Source organism: Geotrypetes seraphini, chromosome 2, assembly GCF_902459505.1.
Source record: "Geotrypetes seraphini chromosome 2, aGeoSer1.1, whole genome shotgun sequence".
NCBI lineage: Eukaryota > Metazoa > Chordata > Amphibia > Gymnophiona > Dermophiidae > Geotrypetes > Geotrypetes seraphini.
In genome coordinates this window covers 320,542,883-320,568,186 of record NC_047085.1, presented here as the reverse complement: position 1 = coordinate 320,568,186, position 25,304 = coordinate 320,542,883, and the positions used below count along the sequence as shown (strand labels likewise).

Sequence of the window (25,304 nt, the reverse complement as noted above, 5' to 3'; positions counted from 1 at the left end):
AAAAATCCCAACCAAGATTCCACTAGATTTTGAATAAAGAGTTCCACTCACAGCAAAACAAACTCAGTCCTGCTTGGATTTAGGCTGTACAGTTTTTCCTGCAAGTTCCATACAAAAAAAATGGCAAAAAAAACCCCAAAAAACTAACCAACTCTTTCAGCCAGAGGCTTCAAATAATACAGCCTGGCTAGTCTGGAATCCTTCACCAACAATTTCCTTTTGATAAACTCCAAACTTTTCCTACTGTGCCTCAGCTCCACTCCATTAATTCAGGGTCAGTAGCATATGAAAAATCCTCATTCATTTCTTCCATACTCTTAGCTTCATTCATTTCAATATCATTTTTATTTATGAATGAGTCCTCAACAAAATCCTTCCAATCCTGAGGTCCTATCTGCCCATCTGGAGTATAAGGCTCTGGTGTGCTTCTATTTCCTGACAGAGAAGGTCTGGTTATCTTCTCTCTCCCTGCTGGGTTTCTCCTATGTGGTTTAGTGTGTGGCTGCCTGCCCACCCTTTTCTCTCTCAGTGGCTAACTGCCTGTGCTGGAGTGTAGGTGTGCCCTTAGTTCTGGCTAATTGTGAGCTCAGGTGCTTGTTGAGCTGGCTCAAACCAGTTCTGGATTTGCTAGGCACTGGAGCTGTTCCGGTTCTGGGTTTAGGAATTCTCTGCCCTTGGCCTGATGGGGTTTGTAGTCCTGTTACCTTGCTTTTCACTTGCTGCTTAGAAAACGGTAAAGAGGCATGAGGAGTCCCTACCTCATTCTGTGTATTGCTATGCAAAGGCATTTTCTTTCTTGGCAGTGCTCTAAGAGGAATTTTAGGTTTATCTACTGTTTTCTCCTGGGACAATTCCCTACTTTGCTCATCAGTTCTGGGACACTGAAAGGATTCTTTTGCCTTCACAGGGGGTTCCCTGTGACATAATGCAGAAGCTGTCAGCCACGTAGGTACCCAACCGTTTGAATGCCCACAAGAAACAACGTTAAGTGGACACTTCCAAGTTGATTTTGCAGCATTTTCAGCAAGCAGATGCCGTTTTGGAATGACTAGTTACTGTTGATGAAACACGGTTGCATCACTATGATCCTGAGACAAAACAACAGTCCATGCAACAATGGCACTCAGGTTCTCCAAGACTAAGCAAATTCAAGACCCAAAAGTCAGAAGGAAAGGCCATGGCCACAGTGTTTTCAGATCTGGAAGGTGTTATAATGCAGAATAATACTGTAACTTGCTGTGCTGATTAATGAAGGCATTGAAAGAAAAAAGGAAAGGGAAGCTGCAGAAAGGAGTGCAAGATAATGCACTTATTCACAAGGCTGGCAAAATGATGGATGTTTTGATGCAGTTGAGGGTTCAATGCATGCACCCTATTCATCAGATCTTGCACCATCTGACTATCTTCAGTTTTCCAAACCTTAAAAAGAGTTTGAAAGGGCAAAGATTTTTGAGTGATTTGGAGGTGATTGCAGCAGTGGAACAGTATTTCAGCGACCAGACATTTGAGTATTTTTTTGGAAGGGTTACAGAAACTGCAGACACGATGTACCAAGTGTGTTGAACTTAAGGGTGACTATGTGGAATAATTTGTAAGTTTCATGGCTCCATGTCATTTCCTTCTTGGTTGGGCTGAGAGAGTGAAAACTATCTGAAAAAGAAAATTACCTTCTAAGTTAACAGCAATGGTATATCAACATGCCTACACCATAAACTGTTACTAAGATTTCAAATTATCCCCCCCCCAGGGGGGCATGAAAAGCAATGTGGGGCAGTTCTAAAACTGGGTGCTTCCATTTAGACTTCTGGACCTTACATTTACGAGGATGGTTTGGATTGATTGGTAAAAAAGCAACTCAAGCAACATAGTCTCCATCAAGGGCTATACAAGTGGAGGGGCATAATAATAATTAAAAAAAAATCTAAGTCCCCTATTGGCCTAGGCCCTAAATGCTGAAAGTAGAAGCAGGGAAAATGTCCAGTCTCAAAAAAAACATCCAAAAGGAGGTTTTTTTTTTTTTTTTTTTAATAATGGCCCGCCTCTATGTTCAGCTGTTTAAACGCCCAGACCACCACTATGTCTACACTTACAACACATTACCAAACAAAAAACAGCCTAAGTCCAAAACGCCCAATACCAGACCTTTTAGGCGAAGGAGGGGCCAGTCCTTCACCTAAAAGCTGGATTCTGTAACCGGTGTCTATCAAAAACAATACCGGTTACAGAAGCCATACACCCTCCCCCCCCAGCAACGATTACGGCAGGAGAGATGGCTCATCTCCCCTGCCGCAATAGTGATACCTTGAAGTGCCGCCAAACGCAGCACTTGTGTTCGCTATCGCGGCAGGAGAGATAGCCAATCTCTCCTGCTGTGATCCAACCTCCCCCCCCCCCCCCGACAAGATCAGGCAGGAGGGAGCTCAAGCTCTCCTGCCCCGAGGCAGCCCCACGATCGTCTGGGGCAGGAGGGAGCCCAACCCCTCCTGGTCTAAGTCAAAACGTATAAGTGCCGACTAGGCTATACACCTATGTCTAGGTCGGCCCACCTCCCGCCCTTTAAAAATGCCTCTTTTCATTCTATGCGTTTAGAGGCAGGGGAAAGGCCTAAGCTGGTTTTAGATACGTCTAAAACCATCTTTGATTATGAGTACTTGGACGATCAGGCTTTTTGATTATCCAAGCATAGGCGTCAGAATGGGGAGGGGGGTGGCCACAGAGGCCATGGCCTTCGGTTCCTCTTCCTTCCTTCCTTCCTCCCTCTCTGCCCCCAGCGGGACCCTGCGGCACCATCAGCTCTCACTCCCCCTAATGCTGGCCCTGCAGATCCGGACTTCCCCACACCTGCTCCCCCCCCCACCCCCCACCCCAGTTGCTATTATTTTAAATGTGAAAGGAAGACAGAAAGAGAAAGGCAGAGATGGTGGACCTGGGGGTAGTGTAGAGGGAGATGTATGGAATAGGAGGATAGGATAGTTGGAAAGGGAGAGATATGGAATGGGAGGGCAGATGGGACGGCAGGGAAGAACAGATGTTGCTCAGGCTGGGAGGGGGTTGGGAAGGACAGATGCTGCATGGGCTGGGGGGAGACAGGGAAGGACAGAGGTTGCACAGGTTGGGAGGAGGTTAGGAAGGACAGATGATGCATGGATGGGGTGCTGGGAAGTGAGGGAAAGAGGGGTGCTGCCAATGGGAGAGGGAAGAGAAATAGAAAATTGTACATAAGTACATGGAGTTGGAGGGAAAGAGAGATGATATACATGGGGGAAAGTAAGAAGAAGGAGAATTGTTAGACATGATAGTGGTGGAGAGGAGGGAAAGAGAAATATTACACTGGGAGAGATGACTCAAAGAGGTAAGAGATGTCAGATTCTGGAGAAGGGTGATGAAAGGACAGAGTTGTCAGACCACTGGAAGGGAAAAGAGAGATGCCAGACCAGATAAAGGAAGGAGAGAAGAAAGAGATACCAGACTGTGGGAAGGAGAGGAGAGAGATGTTAGACCATGGGAGAGGAGAAAGATGCCAGACCATATGAGGGTGTAAGGGGGAAGACTGATGTCAAATCACTGGAGAGAGAGGGAGAAGATGGTACACAGGGATGGAGGGGAAGATAGAGGGAGGAGATGGTGCACAGCAATGGGTGTGGCAGGGAAGAGAGATAGAAGAAATGCTTCTTATGGGATAGATGGAAATAGGGGAGAAGAAAGAGAGAGAAGATGATACACATGGATAGATGGGAAGGGAAGACACGGAAAAGTAGATTTTGAGAAGAAAGCAGAAAAATGTAAGAAAGTTGAATGTTAGGGGTTATTGCCAAAGATGAATGTAGGGCAGAAAGTGAAGGAGAAAAAAAAAACAGCAAATGGATAAGAAAGCCATGGAAACACAAGAACACAGACAGAAAGAAGTGCAACCAGAGATTGGGAAAAGATAATTGGATCACAAGACAACAAAGGTAGGGAATATGATTTTATTTTCAATTTACTAATTGAAATGTGTCAGTTTTGAGTATTTATATATGCTGTCTATATTTTGCACTGTTCAGGAAGAAATTAATTTCTTTCTATTTCTCAGGTGTTATAATGCATGTAGAGTAGGGGTGCCCAAAAGGTCGATTGCGTAGGCAACGCAAGTCGATCGCGAAGCCCATCCTGGGCTCCGCGATAGAATTGTGTTACCTTCGTGATCTACCGGGCCGATTAGCCTTCCTTTCCCCAACATCAATTCTGACGTCAGAGAGAAAGTTTCGGGCTAGAATTAACGTTGGGGATAGGAATGCTGCATCGGGAAGCAGGGAGAGCTTGGGGTGGCGGTGGCTTGGGGGCCTGTTCCCTGATGGTGGCAGCAGTGGCTTAGGGGAGGCAGGGAGAAAGAAAGAAAGAAAGAAAGGAAACAGAAAGAAAGAAAGGGAGGCAGGGAGACAGAAAGAAAGAAGGGAGAGGGAAAGAGGAAGAAAAAATTTTGAGAGGGAATGAGGTCTGGAGAAGAGGAAGCATACAGTAGGCTGAAAGAAGGGAAGAAATATTGGATGCATAGTCAGAAGAAGAAAGTGCAACCAGAGACTCATGAAATCATCAGACAACAAAGGTAGGAAAAATGATTTTATTTTCAATTTAGTGATCAAAATGTGATCAGCAATGTGGCAGAGGAATGGCCCATGCCACGAAGGAGCCTGTCTAGCTTGCTGCCGATGCTGCTGTTTTGTTATAAGGTACATTTCCTTGTGTCACACGGTCGGAGAGAGAGATGGGTTGGCGGGGGTGGGGGTGGATAGAAAGATGCTACACGGGGGGATGGGAGGAAGGGAGGGATACAAGCTGCAAGGGTTCTGCTGCACAAGAGATGGGAGGGATAGAAAGATACTGCACAAGGGGATGGGTGAGAGGGGAGGAAAGATGCTGCATATGTGGGGAAGAGAAAGGATATAGGAAGAATTGGGGTGGAAGAGAGGAAGGGAGAGATGATCATTGTACACAAAAAAATCAGACATCCCTGAAAATAAGACCTAGTGCCTTTTAAGGGCCCAAAATTAATATAAGACAGTGTATTATTTTCGGGGAAACACAGTACCTCATAAAAAAACAAAGTAAGCCCACATTAAAGATGGCAGGAATTTGTATCAATCCGTTAAAATTGAAAAAAAATGGGGAAGAAACAGCCTCAGTTCCCCTGTCTCTGCACACATAGCTGTAGACTCAGAATAATCACCCCATTGGCATTACAAACCACACTTCTACAAAACAATGTAGATTGGGGCAAATTCTATAAACAGCATCCTAATTGTAGGCCTACATTTCAAATAGACGTGGCCACCGAACTGTTTCTGGTTCCACATTATATATGTTCCCTATTATAATGCATCTTGCAGTTTGATGTTGTGGTCTTCTCTGCTTGCTTTGTTCTTACCTCTTAGCCACTGTTGGAAAGGGCTTGATGTACCTTCAGTCTATCCCAGATGGCTTCTCTTACTTTCTTATGTAGGATGCTTGATGCATAGGGAGAGGAATGGTCAGTAGAAAAAAATGAGAAATAATGCTATTGTACAGTATAGTCTCTGGTCAGACCTCATCTGGAGAACTATATATAATTATGGAGGGCACAGTACAAAAAAAGATGTAAATAGGATAGAGTCAGCTAGAGGGCAGCTACTAAAATGTCTTTTCATTTCATCAGAAAATGTTTGATGATGCCATATGAGATTGGATTTTTCTGATACTGTAATTATAAAGGAAGCATAGTGCTACTATCTGAGTCGCTATTTATTCTCAAGAGTGACCCCTGATGCAGGCAGGTTTGCCAAAATGTGGCCTGCGTCAGATCTTCTAAGTTGCTTCATAAAAGCCACTTCCTTCATCCCACTTTTGACTGACAACATTGTTCTTGTTGGTCCATGCGAGACTGTGTTGTTTATTTCCCTTTGCTACTGTTTCATTATAAAGCAGGCTTAAAGAGCTCAATATGTAGACTTTGGAAGAAAAGTGGGAGAGAAGAGCTAGAGACATTAAAAATACCTTCATGGCTTGAATCCACAGGAGTGGCCTCTTTCGGTTCAAAGGAATCCCTGGAACATGGGATGATGGTGAAAGGAATAGACCCAGGAGGAAACAAAGGAAATATTTATTTACTAGTCTTGTAGCCCGTTACATTAACGGGTGCTATAATATATGTGTATGTGTCTGTCTTTATTTCTCTCTCTCTCTCTCCTTAGCCGCTTTCTGTATTTCTGTCTTTCTTTCTGTCTTTCTTTTTCCTTGGCTGTCCACTACCATCCCGCACCCCTCCTGACCCGACTCCCGCTGTCTTTCTTTCTGTCTGTCTCTGTCCCTGGCCCCCTTTGTCTGTTTGTCTTTCTGTATATGTCCCTGGCCCTGTGTCTTTCTTCTTTTCTTTCTGTCTCCCTTCCTCCCTCTGTCTGTTTGTCAAAAGCAGCATTCCCTCCCCCTCTATTTCCCTCCCCCCACACCAGTTCCCTGTGCACCTGCCCCTGTGTCTTTCTTCTTGTCTTTCTGTCTCCCTTCCTCCCTCTGTCTGTGCAAAGCAGCATTCCCTCCCTCTTCCATTTCCCTCCCCCCACACCAGTTCCCTGTACAGCAGCATTAGCGTTTCCTCTACCCTCTTTCTCTTCCCACAGTGGCGACTACAAACGCGGGTCCGAGTCATTTGCCGCCGCCCCCCCCTTCCGTTCCCGCGGGCCCGACTGGCGATTTAAGCAGCGTGTGCATCAGTGTTCACACGCTGCTTCGGGTCCTTCTACTGCCCTGATTTACTCAGGCACGTCCGGAGCAAATCAGGGCAGTAGAAGGGCCCGAAGCAGTTTGTGAAGACTGATGCATACGCTGCTTAAATCGCCAGTCGTGCCCGCGGGAACGGAAGGGGGGGGGGGGGCGGCGGCAAATGACTTGGGTCCCGGGCAGCGGAAAGTTGCTGGGCTCCGCAGGCCTCCCCACCCCACCATCCTAACGTCAAACTGATACCTGAGGCCGGCCACCACCACTACCACTTCCGCAGCTCGCTCGCACATCGGCTGGTAGGTGGAGAGCAGGGAAGCTTTTGTGATGCGCGAACACGCAGCAGCAGGACGGACCAGAAGCCGCGCATGCGCACTTCCTATGTGTCGCTACAGCTCACGGAAAAGCGGCACACACTTAGGAACTGCGCATGCGCGGCCTAGCATTTTATTATATTAGATGGAAAGGGCAGTGGTTGAAAGGAACCGCCTACCAGTAAATGATCTGAAAATGAGAGCTGTATCTGAATTCAAGAAAGCATGGGACAATAACAAAATATATCTAGGGAAGAGGAAGGAATTATACAGGGAAGGGAAGGGAATTGGGACAGCTTAGTAAGTAGTATAGACAGCAGCCTTCATAAGCCATATTTATTTATTTAAAAATGTGTGTACCATATATTACCTATACAGTTTAGATAGCCACAGTGATAAATAATGGACAGTACATACAAATTAACTAGTTACAAAAAATTTTTTGCTTTAAGATTCAAATCATCAATCTAATAAAGCATCAGCAGGTATTTATATTACATAAAGTCTCAACATAAGTAGGCATTTACAAACATTACATTACATTAGGGATTTCTATTCCGCCATTACCTTGCAGTTCAAGGCGGATTACAAATTGTTTGTCTGGATATTAGAAGTGTTTAGGGAGTAGTTTGTACATTGCTTTGAGTTGTTAAGAATTACATCTGAGTTGTCATAATATTAGAAGTTCATATGTTGTAGTTGCAGGTGATGCTGGTGTTAGTTCGGTTTTATGTGTTTTATGAAAAGAAAGGTTTTTATTTCTTTTTTGAAGGTTTTGTAGTCTGTAGTTGTGATCAATAGGTTGTAGAGTTGTGGGTCGAGTTTTGCAGCTCGAGTGGCTAGGAAGTTGTCGTACAGTTTTTTTTCTTTTGATGTTTTTGGTTGGAGGGTGTGAACTTCGGCTGCTCAGGCAGAGGAGCCATCTTCTGCAGCCGTTGCTGCCAGAAAAACAAACTTAGCCCGAGCGGCCCTGAACCAGCCCGCCGGGAGACCCTCGCCTCAGCGGCTGCCTACCCTGCTCCCAGCCGCACCGACGCCGCACCGACGTCGCTCCCACTGCTGGGCCGGGCGTGCGAGCTTGCTCCGCCCCCCAGTCCCTGCCGGGAAACCTGAACTTCGGCTGCTCAACGGCGCGCAGCCTTTCGGCGAGCCGGCTAAGGCGCACGGCAAAGGCGCGTGCGCCTTAGCTCGCGCCTTTGCGAAGCGACTGAGTGAAGCACAAACTGACCACCCCAGCATCCAACCGCCAGAACAGATCCTTCAAGACTTCACAGCAAACAAGGAAACCTCCTGCAGACAACAAATTACAAACGCCTCAACCCAGACCAGAATATTCCACCAACAACCCGGACCGACATCAGCTAAGTATTTGCATGACTCTATCTACTTGCATGCTTAAGACCAGCAGCCCGGTCCGCCCCAATTACCAAGCTCTTGCATGCCACAACCCCTCTGCATACCCTCACCAACCTGCATACCCCAACAAAGATACCACATACCCTGTCCACCAAGTCAATTCTAGCCCGGTATACCTGACCACTATCAACAGACTATTCTATTAACCTAACCATTCCTACCCACCCCCAATCCTCTCTCATTCAGCCTCCTCCATTGATCCAAAACCTTTCCATCGCTCGCCCGGCTCCCTCACCAACAAAGGAACATGAGCAACTTCACAAAAAAACTTCTAGCCCTCCTCCTCCTCTATCTCCTTAGCTCAAGACAATGGATTCCCAAAGCCTCAGCATTCGAACCCATCCCCACCTACTACACCAGGAACAGAATCGCCAAACCAAGCAAACTACATCAACCCTTCAACACCCTCCATGACTACAAGGAATCAGGCCCCTTCCCAATCTCTGTGGTCAATACCTCCAGACACTGCCCAAGACCACCACAAAAAAGAAACAGACTCCTAAAAAGCCTACTAATAACCCAACTCACAACCTCCCCAGAACACTACATAATAACTGGTGCCTATCTAAACATCCGCTCAGCAAGAAACAAAACCCAACTGATTAAAGATTGGCTAGAAGAAACCCAACTCGACATTCTTCTCCTAACTGAAACATGGCTAATTTCCGATCAGGACATCATCATTAGAGATCTACTCCCTGCAAACTACAAAATCATTCCGCTATCACGACAAACCAAGAGAGGAGGTGGCCTAGCAATAATCCTCAAAGATCACTTCCAATTCCAAACCCTAGACTCCAAAATGACCAAAGACCTGGAAATTCTCTCCTGTAAAATATCCAAAGCAGACTGCAAAGATTACCTAACCATAACAGTATTCTACACCCCCCCCTAACAAATGGAACCAAGCAAAAGAAGATTTCTTTGAATTCCTCCTCGCAAATTCCACTGCCGGCTCTCACATCCTCTTTGCCGGCGACGTAAATCTACACCTGGAACAGGCAGAGAATTCCAATGTTGCAGATCTTTTCTCCTTCCTAACATCTCTAGGATACTCTAAACCACCCAGTGGCGTACCTAGGGTATGTGGCATCCGGCGCCCATCATTTTTTGACACCCCCCCCTATGTAAAAAAATATTTTTTGTAATGACCATGAAACAGAATAAATGGTCAGAATAGAAACAGGCAGTGAAAATTTTCTTATATTCCAAACATAACATAACATAAATTATATCTAAATTGTCATGACATCAGAAGTACATATGGAGTAGTTGCAGGTGATGCTTGGGACAGTTCTGATTGTGTTAGTTCGGTTTTATGTGTTTTTTGAATAGAAGGGTTTTTATTTCTTTTTGAAGGTTTTGCAGTCTGTGGTCGATGTCAATTGGTTGTAGAGTTGGGGGTCGAGTGTTGCAGCTCGAATGGCTAGGAGGTTGTCGAACAGTTTTTTTCTTTTGACGTTTTTGGTTGGAGGGTGTGTGAATGGTGCGTGAGTTCTCCTATGTCTGTTTGAAGTGGATTGAATTATTTAGCTGAAGAAATTAGTTACCCCCTCATCCCACACACATTAATTCTCTTCCATTTTTGTTCCCATTATAAAAAACACTGATAAGTTCCCAGAAAAAAAATACATTAAAATAAGAAGTGAAAACAAAGGCCCCTACAGATGAGAACATAACATAAGAATAGCCTAACTGGGTCAGACCAATGGTCCATCATGCCCAGTAGCCCAATCTCATTGTAGCCAATCCAGGACACTAATACCTGGTCAAAACCCAAAGAGTAGCAACATTCCATGCTACCGATCCAGGGCAAGCAGACACTTCCCCCATGTCTTAATAACAGATTATGGACTTTTCCTCCAGGAATTTGTCCAAATCTTTCTTAAAACCAGCTACACTATCTGCTTTTACCATAACTTCTGGCCATTTCATTTTTAAGTTTAGATCTTTCCTTTCAAACAGAGACCTTGCTAGATGTCAAATACAGCACAAGGTAACTTCACATGGACTTAGCTGTGCAGGAAATGTGAATCTCCTCATACACCTACCATATAGTGCAAAAATGTGCAAAAGTCTGTTTTTTTCTTTCGATCACTACATAGCCTAATGTCACACAAGCAGCGCTGTTACAAACATATTCTGTAGGTCAATGCTAAGGATAACAAAGTTTCCTTCCTTGGACCAGAAGGAGATAAACCACTGGAAGAGATCCCAAAACAACACCCAAAGACCCACTCAGTGTGTGAACCAGTTGAGTGGAGTGGACTAACTGGGGGTGGAAATGGGCCCGGAGTTTGCTCAGCAGAATTTCCCAGACCACCTCTTCCTCTCAACACATTGACACGCTGCCACCATCGCCACTAGGAACACTTCACTGGGTAGGCCAGCTATGCTATAAACTTTATAAAACACATTATTATATTTTCTTATAAAGCACATATTTTAACTGAACTCTCTGACATCCTCAGCCTTTCCATTCACAAAAATAGAAGGAAGAAAAGTTCCCATTTCCTGCTGTCTCATGTCCCCGGCCTATACAATATTTTTTTTCTGCAGACCCTTCAAAAGTCTGACCAAATCCTCGTTTCACTTGCATTAAAAAGTACTGAGGATGCCATCTCTCCCCAATCCCAGGTCCTAAAGTCTAAGACAGTAGCACAAACTAATGCTGCCAGATTCAGGAAAAAAAATTTTGATTCGATTCAGCCTATTGCAGGGGTGTCCAATGTCAGTCCTCGAGGGCCGCAATCCAGTCGGGTTTTCAGGATTTCCCCAATGAATATGCATTGAAAGCAGTGCATGCACACAGATCTCATGCATATTCATTGGGGAAATCCTGAAAACCCGACTGGATTGCTGCCCTCGAGGACCGACATTGGACACCCCTGGCCTATTGAATTGGTTTTTCAATTCGATTTTCCTGCCCAGTTGGGTGATTTTTTTCAAAACTCCTGGTGGGTTTTATAGCTTTTTCACCCCCTTTGGCTTCTCCTAACCACACTGGCGCTGTGGTGTAAATAAAATAAAGAAACAAAAAGGACTTTTCCTCTCTCTGTTAAATCCTAGCTCACGTTTGCAGTCCAACACCAGCTCTGGCAGGATACACATTTCAAATCTGACATATTATAATCATAAAACAGAAAATAAAATTAATTTTTCTACCTTTTGTTGTCTGGTTATATTTCAAATCTTGTTGGTCCAAGGCTCTGGTTTTCTTCTGATAACTTGCTTGCCAGGGTCTCCTTCTTTCTGCATGCTAACCATCCATCTGCCAACTCTGTCCTCCCTTTCCATTTCCCTTCCCTTCCCAGGAAGTCTGGTATCTTTCCTTTTTTTCATCTCCCTCCACAGATCCACCTTTTCTTAAATACCCTTTCATCCGGCATCTCTCCCTCCTTCCCCACCACCCCAGAGTCCACCATCTCTCCCTTTCTTTTCCTAATTACCCTCCTATCCAGTATCTCTATCCCTCCTCCACACCATCCCTTGTGTCCAATTTCTCTCCCTTTCTGTTCCTTCCCTCCCTAAATCCCATGGTCCATCATCTCTCTCCCTCTCCTCTATTTTCAGACCCATTATTTCTTCCCCCCCCAAAGTTTGGCATATGCACGTCTCTTTGAACACCCCCTTCCCTCTGTGTACTTCTAAATCATGGTCCCCCCCAAAGGCCTGTCCCCCCTTAAAGGTCTGCCTGTCCCCCCTTGTAGACCTACACCCCCCTTGAAGGCCTGTCCCATCCCCTTGTAGGCCTGTCCCCCCCTTGAAGGCCTGCCTGCCTGTCCCCCCCTTGAAGGACTGCACCCCCCGAAGGCCTGTCCCCCCCTTGAAGGCCTGTCCCACCCCCTTGTAGCTTCTCCCCCCCACTTGTAAGCCTGTCCCCCCTTGAAGGCTTGCCTGCCTGCCTGTCCCCCCCTTGAAGGCCTGCACCCCCTTGAAGGTCTGCACCCCCCCAAAGGCCTGCACCCCCCCTTGAAGGCCTGCACTCCCTTGAAGGTCTGCACCCCCCCGAAAGCCTGTCCCCCCCTTGAAGGCCTGTCCAACCCACTTGTAGGCCTGTCCCCCCCTTGTAGGCCTGTCCCCCCCTTGTAGGCCTGCCTGCCTGCCTTTCCCCCCCTTGAAGGCCTGTCCCCCCCTTGAAGGCCTGCCTGCCTTTCCCCCCTTGAAGGCCTGTCCCCCCTCTTGAAGGCCTGCACCCCCTTGAAGGTCTGCACCCCCCCCCCGAAGGCCTGTCCCCCCTTGAAGGCCTGTCTGCCTGCCTGTCACCCCCCTCCCCCTTGAAAGCCTGCCTGCCTGCCCGCCCGCCCCACCCTGAAGGCCTGATGCCCCGACCCACCCCGAAGGACCACTCGCCCCCCTGGCCTCCCCGCACCACCTATGAAGCAGCCACAGCAGGATCGCGAAGTCAGCGTCAGCGATCCCTGCGCTGCTTCCTGCGCCACGGTCCCGCCCCCTTCTCTGACGTCAGAGGAGGGGCGGGATCGCGGCGCAGGAAGCAGCGCCTAAGCAGCGTAGGGATCGCTGACGCTGACTTCGCGATCCTGCTGCGGGCTGCTTCACAGGTGGTGCAGGAAGGTCAGTGGTGCGAGCGGTCCTTCGGGGGTGGAGGGGGGACTGAACGGCAAGGCCGGGAGCACCCCCTTAGGGCTGGCACCTGGGGCGCACCGCCCTCCCCTGCCCCCCCTTTGGTACGCCACTGAAACCACCCCCAACCAAAACACATACCAAAGGACATCAACTAGACCTGATCTCTTTCCTCCCCAATTCCTCCCCCACCCCTCCCAGCATTAACTTCAAAGACGAAACCTGGACCCCCACCCCCTGGTCTGATCATCTCCGATGCAACTTCAACTTACACTGGCTCAAACCCAAAGGACTCCAAGAATTACTCACAAAGAAAAAACAATATGGACTAGAGGTCAACTAAACCCTGAAAAATTCTGGTCCCATTACAACCCAACATCCACCACAGACCCAAACCCCAACTTCATCCCAGGCTGGAACAACTTCAGCACCCAGGTTCTAAATGACCTGGCCCCGCTAAAACCCTATAAGAAAAAACATCGCACATCTGCCAACTGGTTTGACGCCAACCTCCTAGCTCTGAAATGAGAAGTACGCAAACAAGAAAGAATCTGATGCAAATCCGGCACAGATACAGATAGGTATGCCTGGCGCACTAAAGTCACCGAATACAAAAAAATGATCAAGGAAAAACGCTCCAAATATTATGCCCAATCAATCAACACCCCAACCCTGAACAGCAACAAATTCTTTAGACTTATCAACTCATTATTCAACATCAACTCACATAAAAGCTCCCCCACAGACCTTCCACCCTCTCCAACTAACCTAGCGGACTACTTCGCCAACAAAATTCACAACTTAAAAACCTCTCTCGCAACAACAAGCACCAACCCATTAACCCTTCTGCCCACCCCAAACAATGAAGGTATTACCGCCGACATGTCCTGGAACCGCTTCGAGAACCCAGACAGGAACCTATTCCTACAACTATATACTAAATATGCCAAATCAAACTGCCTTCTAGACAACTGCCCTCCCTCCATCATGAAAATGGCCCCCCCTCCATTCAAAGTGGAGGTCTTAAACTGGATTACCCTCTGCTTGTCCACTGGCTACTTCCCACTGGAACTTGGCCACATCCTCATATCACCAACTATCAAAAACCCCAAAGAACCACTCTCCACAACCACCAACTACAGACCCATTGCCAACATACCCTTCTTCCTCAAGATTATGGAAGGCCTTGTAAACCAGAACCTCATGTCCTACCTCGATAAATACAACATCCTTCATGACTCCCAGTCTGGATTCCGCACAAACTACAGCACGGAAACCGTCCTAGCTTCTCTAACCGACTACCTCCTCCAACTATTGTCACAGGGAAGCAGTGCCCTAATACTCCAGTTTGACCTCAGTAGTGCCTTTGATCTGGTAGACCATGACATTCTACTCAACTACCTCGATTCCATAGGCATTTCGGGACAAGTACTAACCTGGCTCACAGGCTTCCTAAAAAACCGCACCTACCAAGTACACAACCAAGTACTCAACCAAGTACACAACCAAGTACCAAGTACGCACCTACCAAGTACTCTCACACCTGGTCCAACCCCTGTGGTGTGCCACAAGGCTCCCCCCTATCACCCTCCCTATTCAACATCTACATGGCTTCACTGGGACACATGCTATCTGACCGAAAGTTGAAATCCTACATCTACGCAGATGGCATCACAATTGTCATCCCCATCCACTCATTCTCGCAAGAAACAAAGCAACACATCTCAACAGTACTTACTATGGTTGAACACTGGACCTCTCAGTCCAAACTGAAACTAAATCCAGAAAAGACCAAACTCTTCCTAGCAAGTCCCAACCACAAATTAACGAACACCACCTTACAACTCAATGGCCTAACTTATCCTATCAACCCCACCATCAAAATCCTTGGAGTCATCCTAGACCGCGGCCTGACCTTCGAAGACCACACCAACGCCCAGGTCAAAAAATGCTTTTATACCCTCTGGAAACTCCGTACCATCAAACATTACTTCGACTTCCCCTCCTTCAGATTGCTGGTCCAATCCCTAATCCTAAGCACACTGGATTACTGTAATATAATTTACATAGGCTCCTACAAGAAAACCATCCAGCGACTGAGACTTATCCAAAACACCGCGGTCCGCTTGATCTTTGGCCTCAAAAAGTCAGACCACATCACCCCTTATTACAGAAAACTGCACTGGTTGCCAATAGAAGTGAGAGTCATCTTCAAATTTGCCTGTCTCAGCTTCAAAACCTTAACCGGCCTATCCCCGATTTATCTGGCTCACCACTTCGTGTTCCCTGGAACCACTCGCACGCGTAACGCCAGCCTGTTTACCTACCCTTCCCCAAAGGGATGCACCTACAAAAAATTTTTCAATAGAACTCTCTCATACCAAGCGGGCAGATGGACAAACTGCCTGACCACCCTCATCTCATCGGCCCCATCTTACTCATACTTCAGGAAATCTCTCAAATCTTTCCTCTATGACAAATTTCTGGAACCTCCCCCATCACCAAATACTCAAATTCTACCATCCTACAACAGAAACCAGTTGTCTTCCTGACTTTCACCACCCTGCATTGGTTTTGTATACTGCTTTGTTCTTTATAATGCCTCTCGCACTGCCTCTCCACTATATACATATCTTTGCTGCATATGTACAGTCTCCCGCATGTTAAATCTGCACTGTTTTATCTTATTGTTTTTTGCTGTATAAATACCTTTTCTGAAAATGTACAATTCGCATTGTATCTTCGCTGTAAATGTACAGTCTCTTACACTGTAAACCGCTCTGAACTATTTGTGGTACTGCGGTATATAAAAATAAAGTTATTATTAAAGTTATTATGAATGGTGTGTGGGTTCTCCTATGTCTGGTTGAGGTGGATTGAACTAATTGATTGTTCCAATAGGCTGGGCTGTCTCCGTTTATTGCTTTAAATATTAGGCAGTAAAATTTGACGTGTACTCTCGCTTGTATTGGGAGCCAATGTGAGTCGTAATATGCCTCTGTGATGTAGTCATATTTCTTCAGTGAGTAGACCAATCTTAGGGCTGTGTTTTGTATTGTTTGTAAAAGTTTTATCATGGTTGCTGTGCATGGGAGATATAATATGTTGCAGTAGTCTATGAGATCTAGGATTAGGGATTGCACCAAGAGTTGGAATTGTTTTCTGTCGAAGAATTTCCTGATTTGCCTCAGGTTTCTCATGACTGCGAATGATTTTTTAAATTGTATTGTTGATTTGTGGCTGCATTGTATAGCCTCTGTCTATTAGCACTCCCAGGAGTTGGTTGGATGTGGTATGTTGTAGAGTTTATGACAAGGCTTGTTACGGTTGGGGTTTTGTTATTTTCAAGTAGGATGAAGTTTGTTTTGTCCAGATTTAGTTTGTGGTCTTTCATCCAAGTTGCTATTGTTTCAAGTGTTCTGTGTATTTTGTCTGCCATGGATGGTGCTGGTTGATCAAACGGAAGGAGAATGGTGATGTTGTCTGCATACCTGTAGGAGGTTAGACCTTGTTTGTCTAGGTAGGAGCTGAGGGAGGCAATGTATAGGTTGAAGAGTGTGGGAGAAAGAGGTGATCCTTGGGGTACTTCGCAGGGGTTAGACCATGGCTCAGATTTTTCTGCATTTTCAACATTTTCTTAAAACCCAATCTAACAGTGCATAATTGCATAACTCTGACAAAGCATTCCTTATCTTAGATCAGTTTCTCTGTTTCTAAGGTCCTTGTGTATGAGTTCCTTTTGTCCTGTTGTGACTGTTTCAGATTCATTTTGGTAACTGTGACTCATCTTAAGGGTCAGTTTATCTCATCTTATTATGTCATTACTGGCAATAAAATGTGCAGCCAAGCTACTATTGTGCTATTCTGGAGAAGACAGCATTCAATCTCTATTAGAGAATGACACGGGGAAAAATTCTGTCCCAGTCACTGCCCCGTCCCCGGACCACCATCCTCTTTACTGCCCCGTCCCCTTCACTGCCCCTTCCTCATCCCTGTCATCCCCTTCACCGCCCCATCCCCATCCCCGCAGCATCCATACAAGTCTCAGTACTGCAATACTTAGCTTATTCCTTCCTTATAAATGAAAGTTCTAGCTGCTGAACTAGAGAAAGAGATGTTCAGCTGGCAGGGCTTTGTTTATAAATTTTTATCAACACAACTAATATACTACTTTATCCTAAAGCAAAAAAAAAGGAAATAAATAGAATTTTTTTCCTACCTTTGTTGTCTAGTTTTTGCTTTCCTCATCTTCTCATTCAATTCCTTCCATCCACTGTCTGTCTTCTCTCAGTATCTTCCATTTGCTCTGTTACTGTGCCTCTCTCTTCACCACCCCCCCCCTCCCAATTGGTCTGACACCCATCTTCTTCTCTCCACTCCCCTCATAGTCTGGCATCTCTATCTTCTCCCAACTCTGTCTTCCCCATTTCTCTACTAGCATCTTCTGCCCACTTTTGTCTTCCTCATTTCCCTTCCAGCACCTTCTCCCCACCACCACCCTTCCCTCTTGTCACCTCACTGCCCTTCAGCACCCCCTCACGTGTTTTGAAAATGAGTCCCTTAGTTGCTAATAACTGGGGTAGGGTAACCAGACATCTGGATTTCCTCAGTCATGTCCTCCTTTTGAGGACATGTCCAGGGGTCCGGACGGCTTTTCAAAACCTGGCACTTTGGTCCAAAAATCTCAGTTTATATTCGAGTATATTCAGTAGGCGTCTCCCAAGTTAAGCACCTAGTATTCAGTTAAGTACTTCAATTATTAGGTGCCAATTTTTAATTATTGGTGCTGATTAAGCCTTTTAAATAATTAAAGTTAGGCACCTGATTTTAGGCATCATTTATAAGAGGGTCCTTCAAAAAGTTTCCGCAGTTTCATATTTTGATGGGAAATGGTTGGGACGGGAGAAGTGGTAAGAGGGTGTGTCATAGAATGTCATTCGACTAGTCCAGGGGTAGGGAACTCCAGTCCTCGAGAGCTGTATTCCAGTTGGGTTTTCAGGATTTCCCCAATGAATATGCATGAGATCTATTTGCATGCACTGCTTTCAATGCATATTCATTGGGGAAATTCTGAAAACCCGACTGGAATATGGCTCTCGAGGACTGGAGTTCCCTACCCCTGAACTAGTCAGTCAGGCAAGCCAGCTCAACTTATAATTTGCTTTTAAGATATAATATCACTCTATTGTACAGCCACAACTTGAATACTGTGTGCACTTCTGATCACCGTATCTCAAAAAAGATATAGTAGAATTAGGAAAGATACAGAGAAGGGTGATGAAAATGATAAAAGGTTTGGGATGATTTCCCTATGAAGAGAGGCTAAAGTGGCTGGGTCTCTTCAGCTTGGAGAAGAGACAGCTCAGAGGTGATATGATAAGAGGTCTATAAAATAATGACTGGAGTGGAAAAGGTATATATGAATCGCTTGTTCACTCTTTCCAAAAATACCAGGACTAGGGGGCATATGATGAAGCTAAGTAGTAGATTTAAAACAAACTGGAGAAAATATTTCTTCACACAATGTGTTATTGAACTCTAGAATTCATTGCTGGAAAATGTGGTGAAATCATTTAGCTTAGCAAGGTTTAAAAAAGGTTTGGATAATTTTCCTAAAAGAGAAGTCTATAAGTCATTTTTGAGATGGCTTTGGGAAATCCACTGCTAGGATAAGCAGCATAAAATCTGTTTTACTATTTGGGATCTAGCTAGGTACTTGGGACCTGAGTTGGCCACTGTTGGAAACAGCATACTGGACTTGATAGACCTTCGGGTCTGCCCCAGTATGGCAATTATTTCGTTCTTATGTCAAAGTGCGGAAACTTTTTGAAGGCCCCTCAGGGTCTTTGTCATTTTACATTCTTTGTACAATATTTATATCTACTTACACACTCAGGACAAATTTTTAAATTGCATACAGGTGTGAGTTATATTTCTAATCAAATATATGAACTATGTTCAGGTTATATAAAAGGGAAAGATTTGTTAAAAGTATGATGGGTGTAAACTATAGAAGTGGGTTCTGATATATTTATTTACGGTATTTATTCCATTTTCTATACTGTTCTCCCAGGGGAGCTCAGAATGGTTTACATGAATTTATTCAGGTATTCAAGTATTTTTCCCTATCTGTCCCGGTGGGCTCACAATCTATCTAACGTACCTGGGGCAATGGGGGGATTAAGTGACTTGCCCAGGGTCTCAAGGAGCAGCGTGGGTTTGAACCCACAACCTCAGGGTGCTGAGGCTGCAGCTTTAACCACTGCACATATACACTATGTACTGTATTGTCTCTCACACTGAAATTTTCCTTTCCATTTCAATGTAAATATATAGTGAGGGTTCTTGTATTCCTTGGTTCTTAATTGCCTTCAAAGCAGAAGCATTACCTATGATATCTTCCATGCAGCATTTACCACTGATTTTGTTTGCATGCTATTTATCTTCAAATGTGTCAGCCTGCTGTTCTTGAGTTTCGTGTTAGATTTATTTTGCTCTTTTTCTCTCTCTCTCAGTGAGTACTTTGTTTTCTCTTGCAATTATTTTGCTTATGTTTTGGATAACATCAAGTTAATATACATGGACATTTCATTGTAGGGGTTGTTAAAGAAACACTGCAAAGTTTTCTAAAAAAAAAAAAAAGTCCATGTGTACATTTAAGAATGTTCATTTAGATCAGGGGAGGAAACTCCAGTCCTCGAGAGCCGTATTCCAGTCGGGTTTTCAGGATTTCCCCAATGAATATGCATTGAAAGCAGTGCACGCAAATAGATCTCATGCATATTCATGGGGGAAATCCTGAAAACCCGACTGGAATACGGCTCTCGAGGACCGGAGTTCCCTACCCTGATTTAGATAAAAGTTGCTCATGGATTTTAGACTGAGGTATAAGGTAACATTAAGGGCTCCTTTTACGAAGGTGCGCTAGGGTTTTTAGCGCACGCACACAATTACCACGCGCTATAGTGTGCAGTAGCCGAAAATCTACCGCCTCCTAAAAAGGAGGTGGTAGTGGCTAGTGCGCTCGGGAATTTAACGCATGCTATTGCGCGCGTTAAGGCCCTAACGCACCTTTGTAAAAGGAGCCCTAAGTGGCTTTACAACCTTTCATGGCTTTGCTAGTTAATCGGCCCCACTTGAGCACCACCAAGTGGTTTGTTTGGACGCAACAAATTGTTTGTTGGTTTTAAATAAACTTTGCCTGCATCTTGTACATCCGCCTGCAGTTCTTTTCTTGTCTTTGCCCTATACCAGCTCCTTATCCAGATAATGCTGTTGAAATCTTCACTGATCACCATGGCACAATCTGGAGGGTTTTGGACAGTCTGGAGGCGGAGCTAAGAAAGAGATTGAAATTAACCACCTTTTCATGAAGAGATTCACTCAAAGTGGTTTACAATACATTGAATAATAATCAGGCACTCTTGAGTACAGTGTTCCCCCCCACGAATTCGTGGTTCGCGAATCGCGGACTCAGTCATTCGTGGTATTTTCTGACTGCCTCTTCCGGTCAGAAAATATAGGGAATTAATCCACAAATCAGCCTTCTGCACAGCTGATTCCTCCTCCTCTTCCCCCCCCTCTCCTCTATTTTCAGACCCATTATTTCTTCCCCCCCCCCAAAGTTTGGCATATGCACGTCTCTTTGAACACCCCCTTCTCTCCGTGTACTTCTAAATCATGGTCCCCCCCAAAGGCCTGTCCCCCCTTAAAGGTCTGCCTGTCCCCCCTTGAAGGCCTGAACCCCCCTTGAAGGCCTGCCTGCTTGTCCCCCCTTGAAGGTCTGCACCCCCCGAAGGCCTGTCCCCCACTTGAAGGCCTGTCCCACCCCCTTGTAGCTTCTTCCCCCCCTTGAAGGCCTGCCTGCCTGCCTTTCCCCCCCTTGAAGGCCTGTCCCCCCTTGAAGGCCTGCACCCCCTTGAAGGCCTGCACCCTCCCCCGAAGGCCTGCACTCCCTTGAAGGTCTGCACCCCCCCGAAGGCCTGTCCCCCCCTTGAAGGCCTGTCCCATCCCCTTGTAGGCCTGTCCCCCCCTTGTAGGCCTGTCCCCCCTTGAAGGCCTGCCTGCCTGCCTTTCCCCCCCTTGAAGGCCTGTCTCCCCCTTGAAGGCCTGCCCCCCCTTGAAGGCCTGCACCCCCCCCTTGAAGGCCTGCACTCCCTTGAAGGTCTGCACCCCCCCTTGTAGGCCTGTCCTCCCTTGAAGGCCTGCCTGCCTTTCCCCCCCTTGAAGGCCTGTCTCCCCCTTGAAGGCCTGCACTCCCTTGAAGGCCTGTTCCACCCCCTTGTAGGCCTGTCCCCCCTTGTAGGCCTGTCCCCCCCCCTTGAAGGCCTGCCTGCCTTTCCCCCCTTGAAGGCCTGTCCCCCCCTTGAAGGCCTGCACCCCCTTGAAGGTCTGCACCCCCCAAAGGCCTACACCCCCCCGAAGGCCTGCACCCCCCCTGAAGGCCTGCCTGCACCCCTTGAAGGTCTGCCCCCCCCCCCGAAGGCTTGTCCCCCCTTGAAGGCCTGCCTGCCTGCCTGTCACCCCCTCCCCCTTGAAAGCCTGCCTGCCTGCCCGCCCGCTCTCCCCATCCTGAAGGCCTGATGCCCCGACCCACCCCGAAGGACCGCTCGCCCCCCTGGCCTCCCCGCACCACCTATGAAGCAGCCGCAGCAGGATCGCGAAGTCAGCGTCAGCGATCCCTGCGCTGCTTCCTGCGCCACGGTCCTGCCCCTCCTCTGACGTCAGAGGAGGGGCGGGATCGCGGCGCAGGAAGCAGCGCAGGGATCGCTGACGCTGACTTCGCGATCCTGCTGCGGGCTGCTTCACAGGTGGTGCAGGAAGGTCAGTGGGGCGAGCGGTCCTTCGGGGGTGGGGGGGGGACTGAACGGCAAGGCCGGGAGCACCCCCTTAGGGCTGGTACCCGGGGCGCACCGCCCCCCCCTTGGTACGCCACTGCTTGGGAGAGTCTATGGACATCGTGTACCTGGATTTCAGTAAAGCATTTGATAGCGTCCCACACCGCAGGCTGTTGAGCAAAATGAAATCGATGGGGTTAGGAGAAACACTAACTACTTGGGTCAATGATTGGCTAAGTGGAAGACTACAAAGGGTAATGGTAAACGGTACCCTCTCTAAAACATCGGAGGTGACCAGCGGAGTACCGCAGGGTTCAGTCCTGGGCCCACTCCTTTTCAACATATTCATAGGGGATCTGACTCAGGGGCTTCATGGTAAAATAACATTATTCGCCGACGACGCTAAACTATGCAATATAGTAAGGGAATGTACTTTACAGGATAGTATGGCACAGGACCTGCTTACATTGGAAAGATGGTCCTCGACCTGGCAGTTGGGCTTTAACGCTGGGAAATGTAAGGTTATGCATCTCGGTAGCGGTAATCCATGCAGAAATTACACCTTGAATGGAGAAACTTTAACTTGTACTTCGGCGGAACGAGACCTAGGAGTACTCATCAGTGCAGACATGAAAACTGCCAATCAAGTGGAGAAGGCTTCATCTAAAGCAAGGCAGATGATGGGATGTATCAGTAGAAGCTTTGTCAGCAAGAAGCCTGAAGTCATAATGCCATTGTACAGAACCATGGTGAGACCTCATCTGGAATACTGTGTACAATTTTGGAGGCCACATTACCGTAAAGATGTGCTTAGAATCGAATCGGTTCAATGGATGGCCACCAGGAGGATCTCGGGGCTAAAGGGTCTCTCGTACGAGGAGAGACTAAACAAACTACAGCTCTACACTCTAGAAGAACGTAGGGAGAGAGGAGACATGATTGAGACATTTAAATACATCACGGGACATATCGAGGTGGAAGATGATATCTTCTTTCTCAGGGGACCCTCTGCCACTAGAGGGCATGCACTCAAACTCAGAGGCGGGAAATTTCATAGCGACATCAGGAAGTATTTCTTCACAGAAAGAGTGGTTGACCGTTGGAATGAGCTTCCAGCGCAGATGATCGAGGCCAGCAGCGTGCTGGACTTTAAGAATAAATGGGATACCTATGTGGGATCCCTACGAGGGTCGAACTGGAATATCGGTCGCTAGGTATAGACTTAAGAGGATGGGTCAGTAGGGTGGGCAGACTTGATGGGCTATAGCCCTTTTCTGCCGTCATCTTCTATGTTTCTATGTTTCTATGTTATGTTTCTAGGGCCTTCTTGTCGTTTGACTGTTTTTCTCTCTGTCTTCACTTTCTGCCTTGCATCTATCTTTGGCATTAACTTAATATTCAATTTTTCTGTTTTCTTTTCAAAATCTACGTTTCCATATCTTCCCTTCCTTTCTCTCTCTTCTTCCATCCTATTTCCAAGGTCTGACATCTCTTTCCTTCCTTTCTCTCCCTCCCTTCTTTCTTCCTTTTCCCTGGTCTGGCATCTGTCTCCTTCCCTCCCCCCATGCCCTGGTATCTCTCCCTCCCCCTCCATGGTCTGGTATCTCCTTTCCTTCCCTCCCTCCCATGAACTTGGCATCTCTTGTTCCTCTTCTCTCCCTTCTCTTCCTTCTCCTTCCTTCCCTCTCTTTCCCCAATTGGGTACAGCAGCAACGGAAGCAGCATTTCCCTTCCCCCTTTCCAGTGCAGCAGAATAATTTCTCTTCCCCTTTCCCTCCCCCTCCCTTTCCCTGTGCAGCAGCAGCATTTCCCTTCCCCCTTTCCTGTGCAGCAGAGGCATTTCTTTTCCCCTTTCCCTCCCCTCCCTTTTCCTGTGCAGCATCAGCAGCATTTCCTTTCCCCCTTTCCTGTGCAGCAGAGACATTTCTCTTCCCCCTTCCCTCCCTCTCCCTTTCCCTGTGCAGCTGCAGCAGCATTTCCCTAGAGTCCCCCTTTCCTATGCAGCATTTCTCTTTCCCCTCCCCTTCTGTTCCCTTCCTTGTGGAGCAGGAGCATGTCTGGCCGGCTCCCTTGCTCAGTCGATCATTCCGTTCAAAGCCGCGGGTGGCGGCTCCTCGCGAGATCCGCCCCTGTGTCAGAAGCCTCTCTGATGTTGTGACGTCAGAGAGGCTTCCAATGCAGGAGTGGATAGTGCAAGGAGCCGCCACTCGCGGCTTTGAACAGAACGTTCAACTGAGCAAGGGAGACGGTGCAGAGACGAGCCATGAAGCTAATAAAAGGTGTGGAGAATTTGAGCTACAAAGAATGCCTCAAAAAATTGGGATTGTTCACCCTCCAAAAGAGAGGGCTGCGAGGGGATATGATAGAGACTTTTAAAATACTAAAAGGTTTCGACAAAATAGAGCAAGAAACTTCGTTATTCATATTGTCAAAAGTGACTCGAACAAGAGGTCGTGGACTGAATCTGAGGGCGGCAGACTCAGGAATAATGCCAGGAAGTTCTGCTTCACACAGCGAGTGGTGGACGCTTGGAATGCTCTCCCGGAGGAGGTTGTGACAGAGACCACCATTCTGGGATTCAAGGGCAAGTTGGATGCACACCTTCTTGCAAATCACATTGAGGGATACGGGTGAACAAAGTGTCCATTAGGGAACACCTAGCTTAGCCTCCGCATGTGCGGGTCGCCGGACAAGATGGACCTAAGGTCTGATCCGGTGAAGGCATTTCTTTATGTTCTTATGTTCATCCAACTACAGTCAGGAACAGACCTAAATCCTGGTAATGCCCCTGACCTGCCCATGCTCTTATTTAGCCAATTAGCCATAATTGTGGCTTATTAAGTTTTATCATGCACATTGCAGTGAATACCACAAGCTATGTTATAGCTGAAAACAAACTCAGTAAAATGTTGGAGTTATTTTACTGTCCAGGAGCATCAGGCCTCAAAATCATAGCCCAATGTTCCTGGGCACTGCTTAAAGGGGCTGGCCACAGTTAAAATAAGCTACCTCCTGATCCTTCTCCAAGTACAAACACCACTTCAGAAGGCCCCTGTAAAAGGACCCCTAATTGAAGACCTCCCAAAAAAAGAAAACCCCCCACCCAGAAGCTCCTCTCAAGTCTTCCCTACCCCACCTGGAAATACTCTACCTTCTCAATTTGTAGCACTTCTTAACTTTAGGTCCCCACATATTCCTAGGTTGCCCTCCAAACCTACCTTGCTATTTCCACGGAATCTAGTGGAGCCCAGGAAGAAGCCTTTTTTCCTTTTATGACCACATGACCCCTAGCCATAGTACTGGAAGACTATCCCTAGGGTTCACCCTTAATCAATCTATAAACTGATAAGGGGTCATATATGCAGAGTCACCTATAGTGCTCTTGGACCACTAAGAATCAGTGCCCAGGGAGTAAGTATATATGTAA

The 25,304-nt window shown here is 46.8% G+C and overlaps 1 protein-coding gene across 13 annotated transcripts in view; it reads right to left on the bottom strand.

Moving 5' to 3' along the window:
- Nucleotides 1–25,304, bottom strand: part of GADL1 (glutamate decarboxylase like 1) — a 426,028-nt gene that overhangs the window by 305,917 nt on the left and 94,807 nt on the right. For 3 of the 13 annotated variants that reach the window (XM_033930117.1, XM_033930124.1, XM_033930128.1), the window contains one exon: nt 6,010–6,059. The exons of the other annotated variants lie outside the window; for them this stretch is intronic. In XM_033930117.1, the coding sequence (XP_033786008.1) occupies nt 6,010–6,059 (50 nt within the window). The remainder of the gene's footprint in view (nt 1–6,009; nt 6,060–25,304) is intronic. 13 annotated transcript variants of the gene reach the window in all.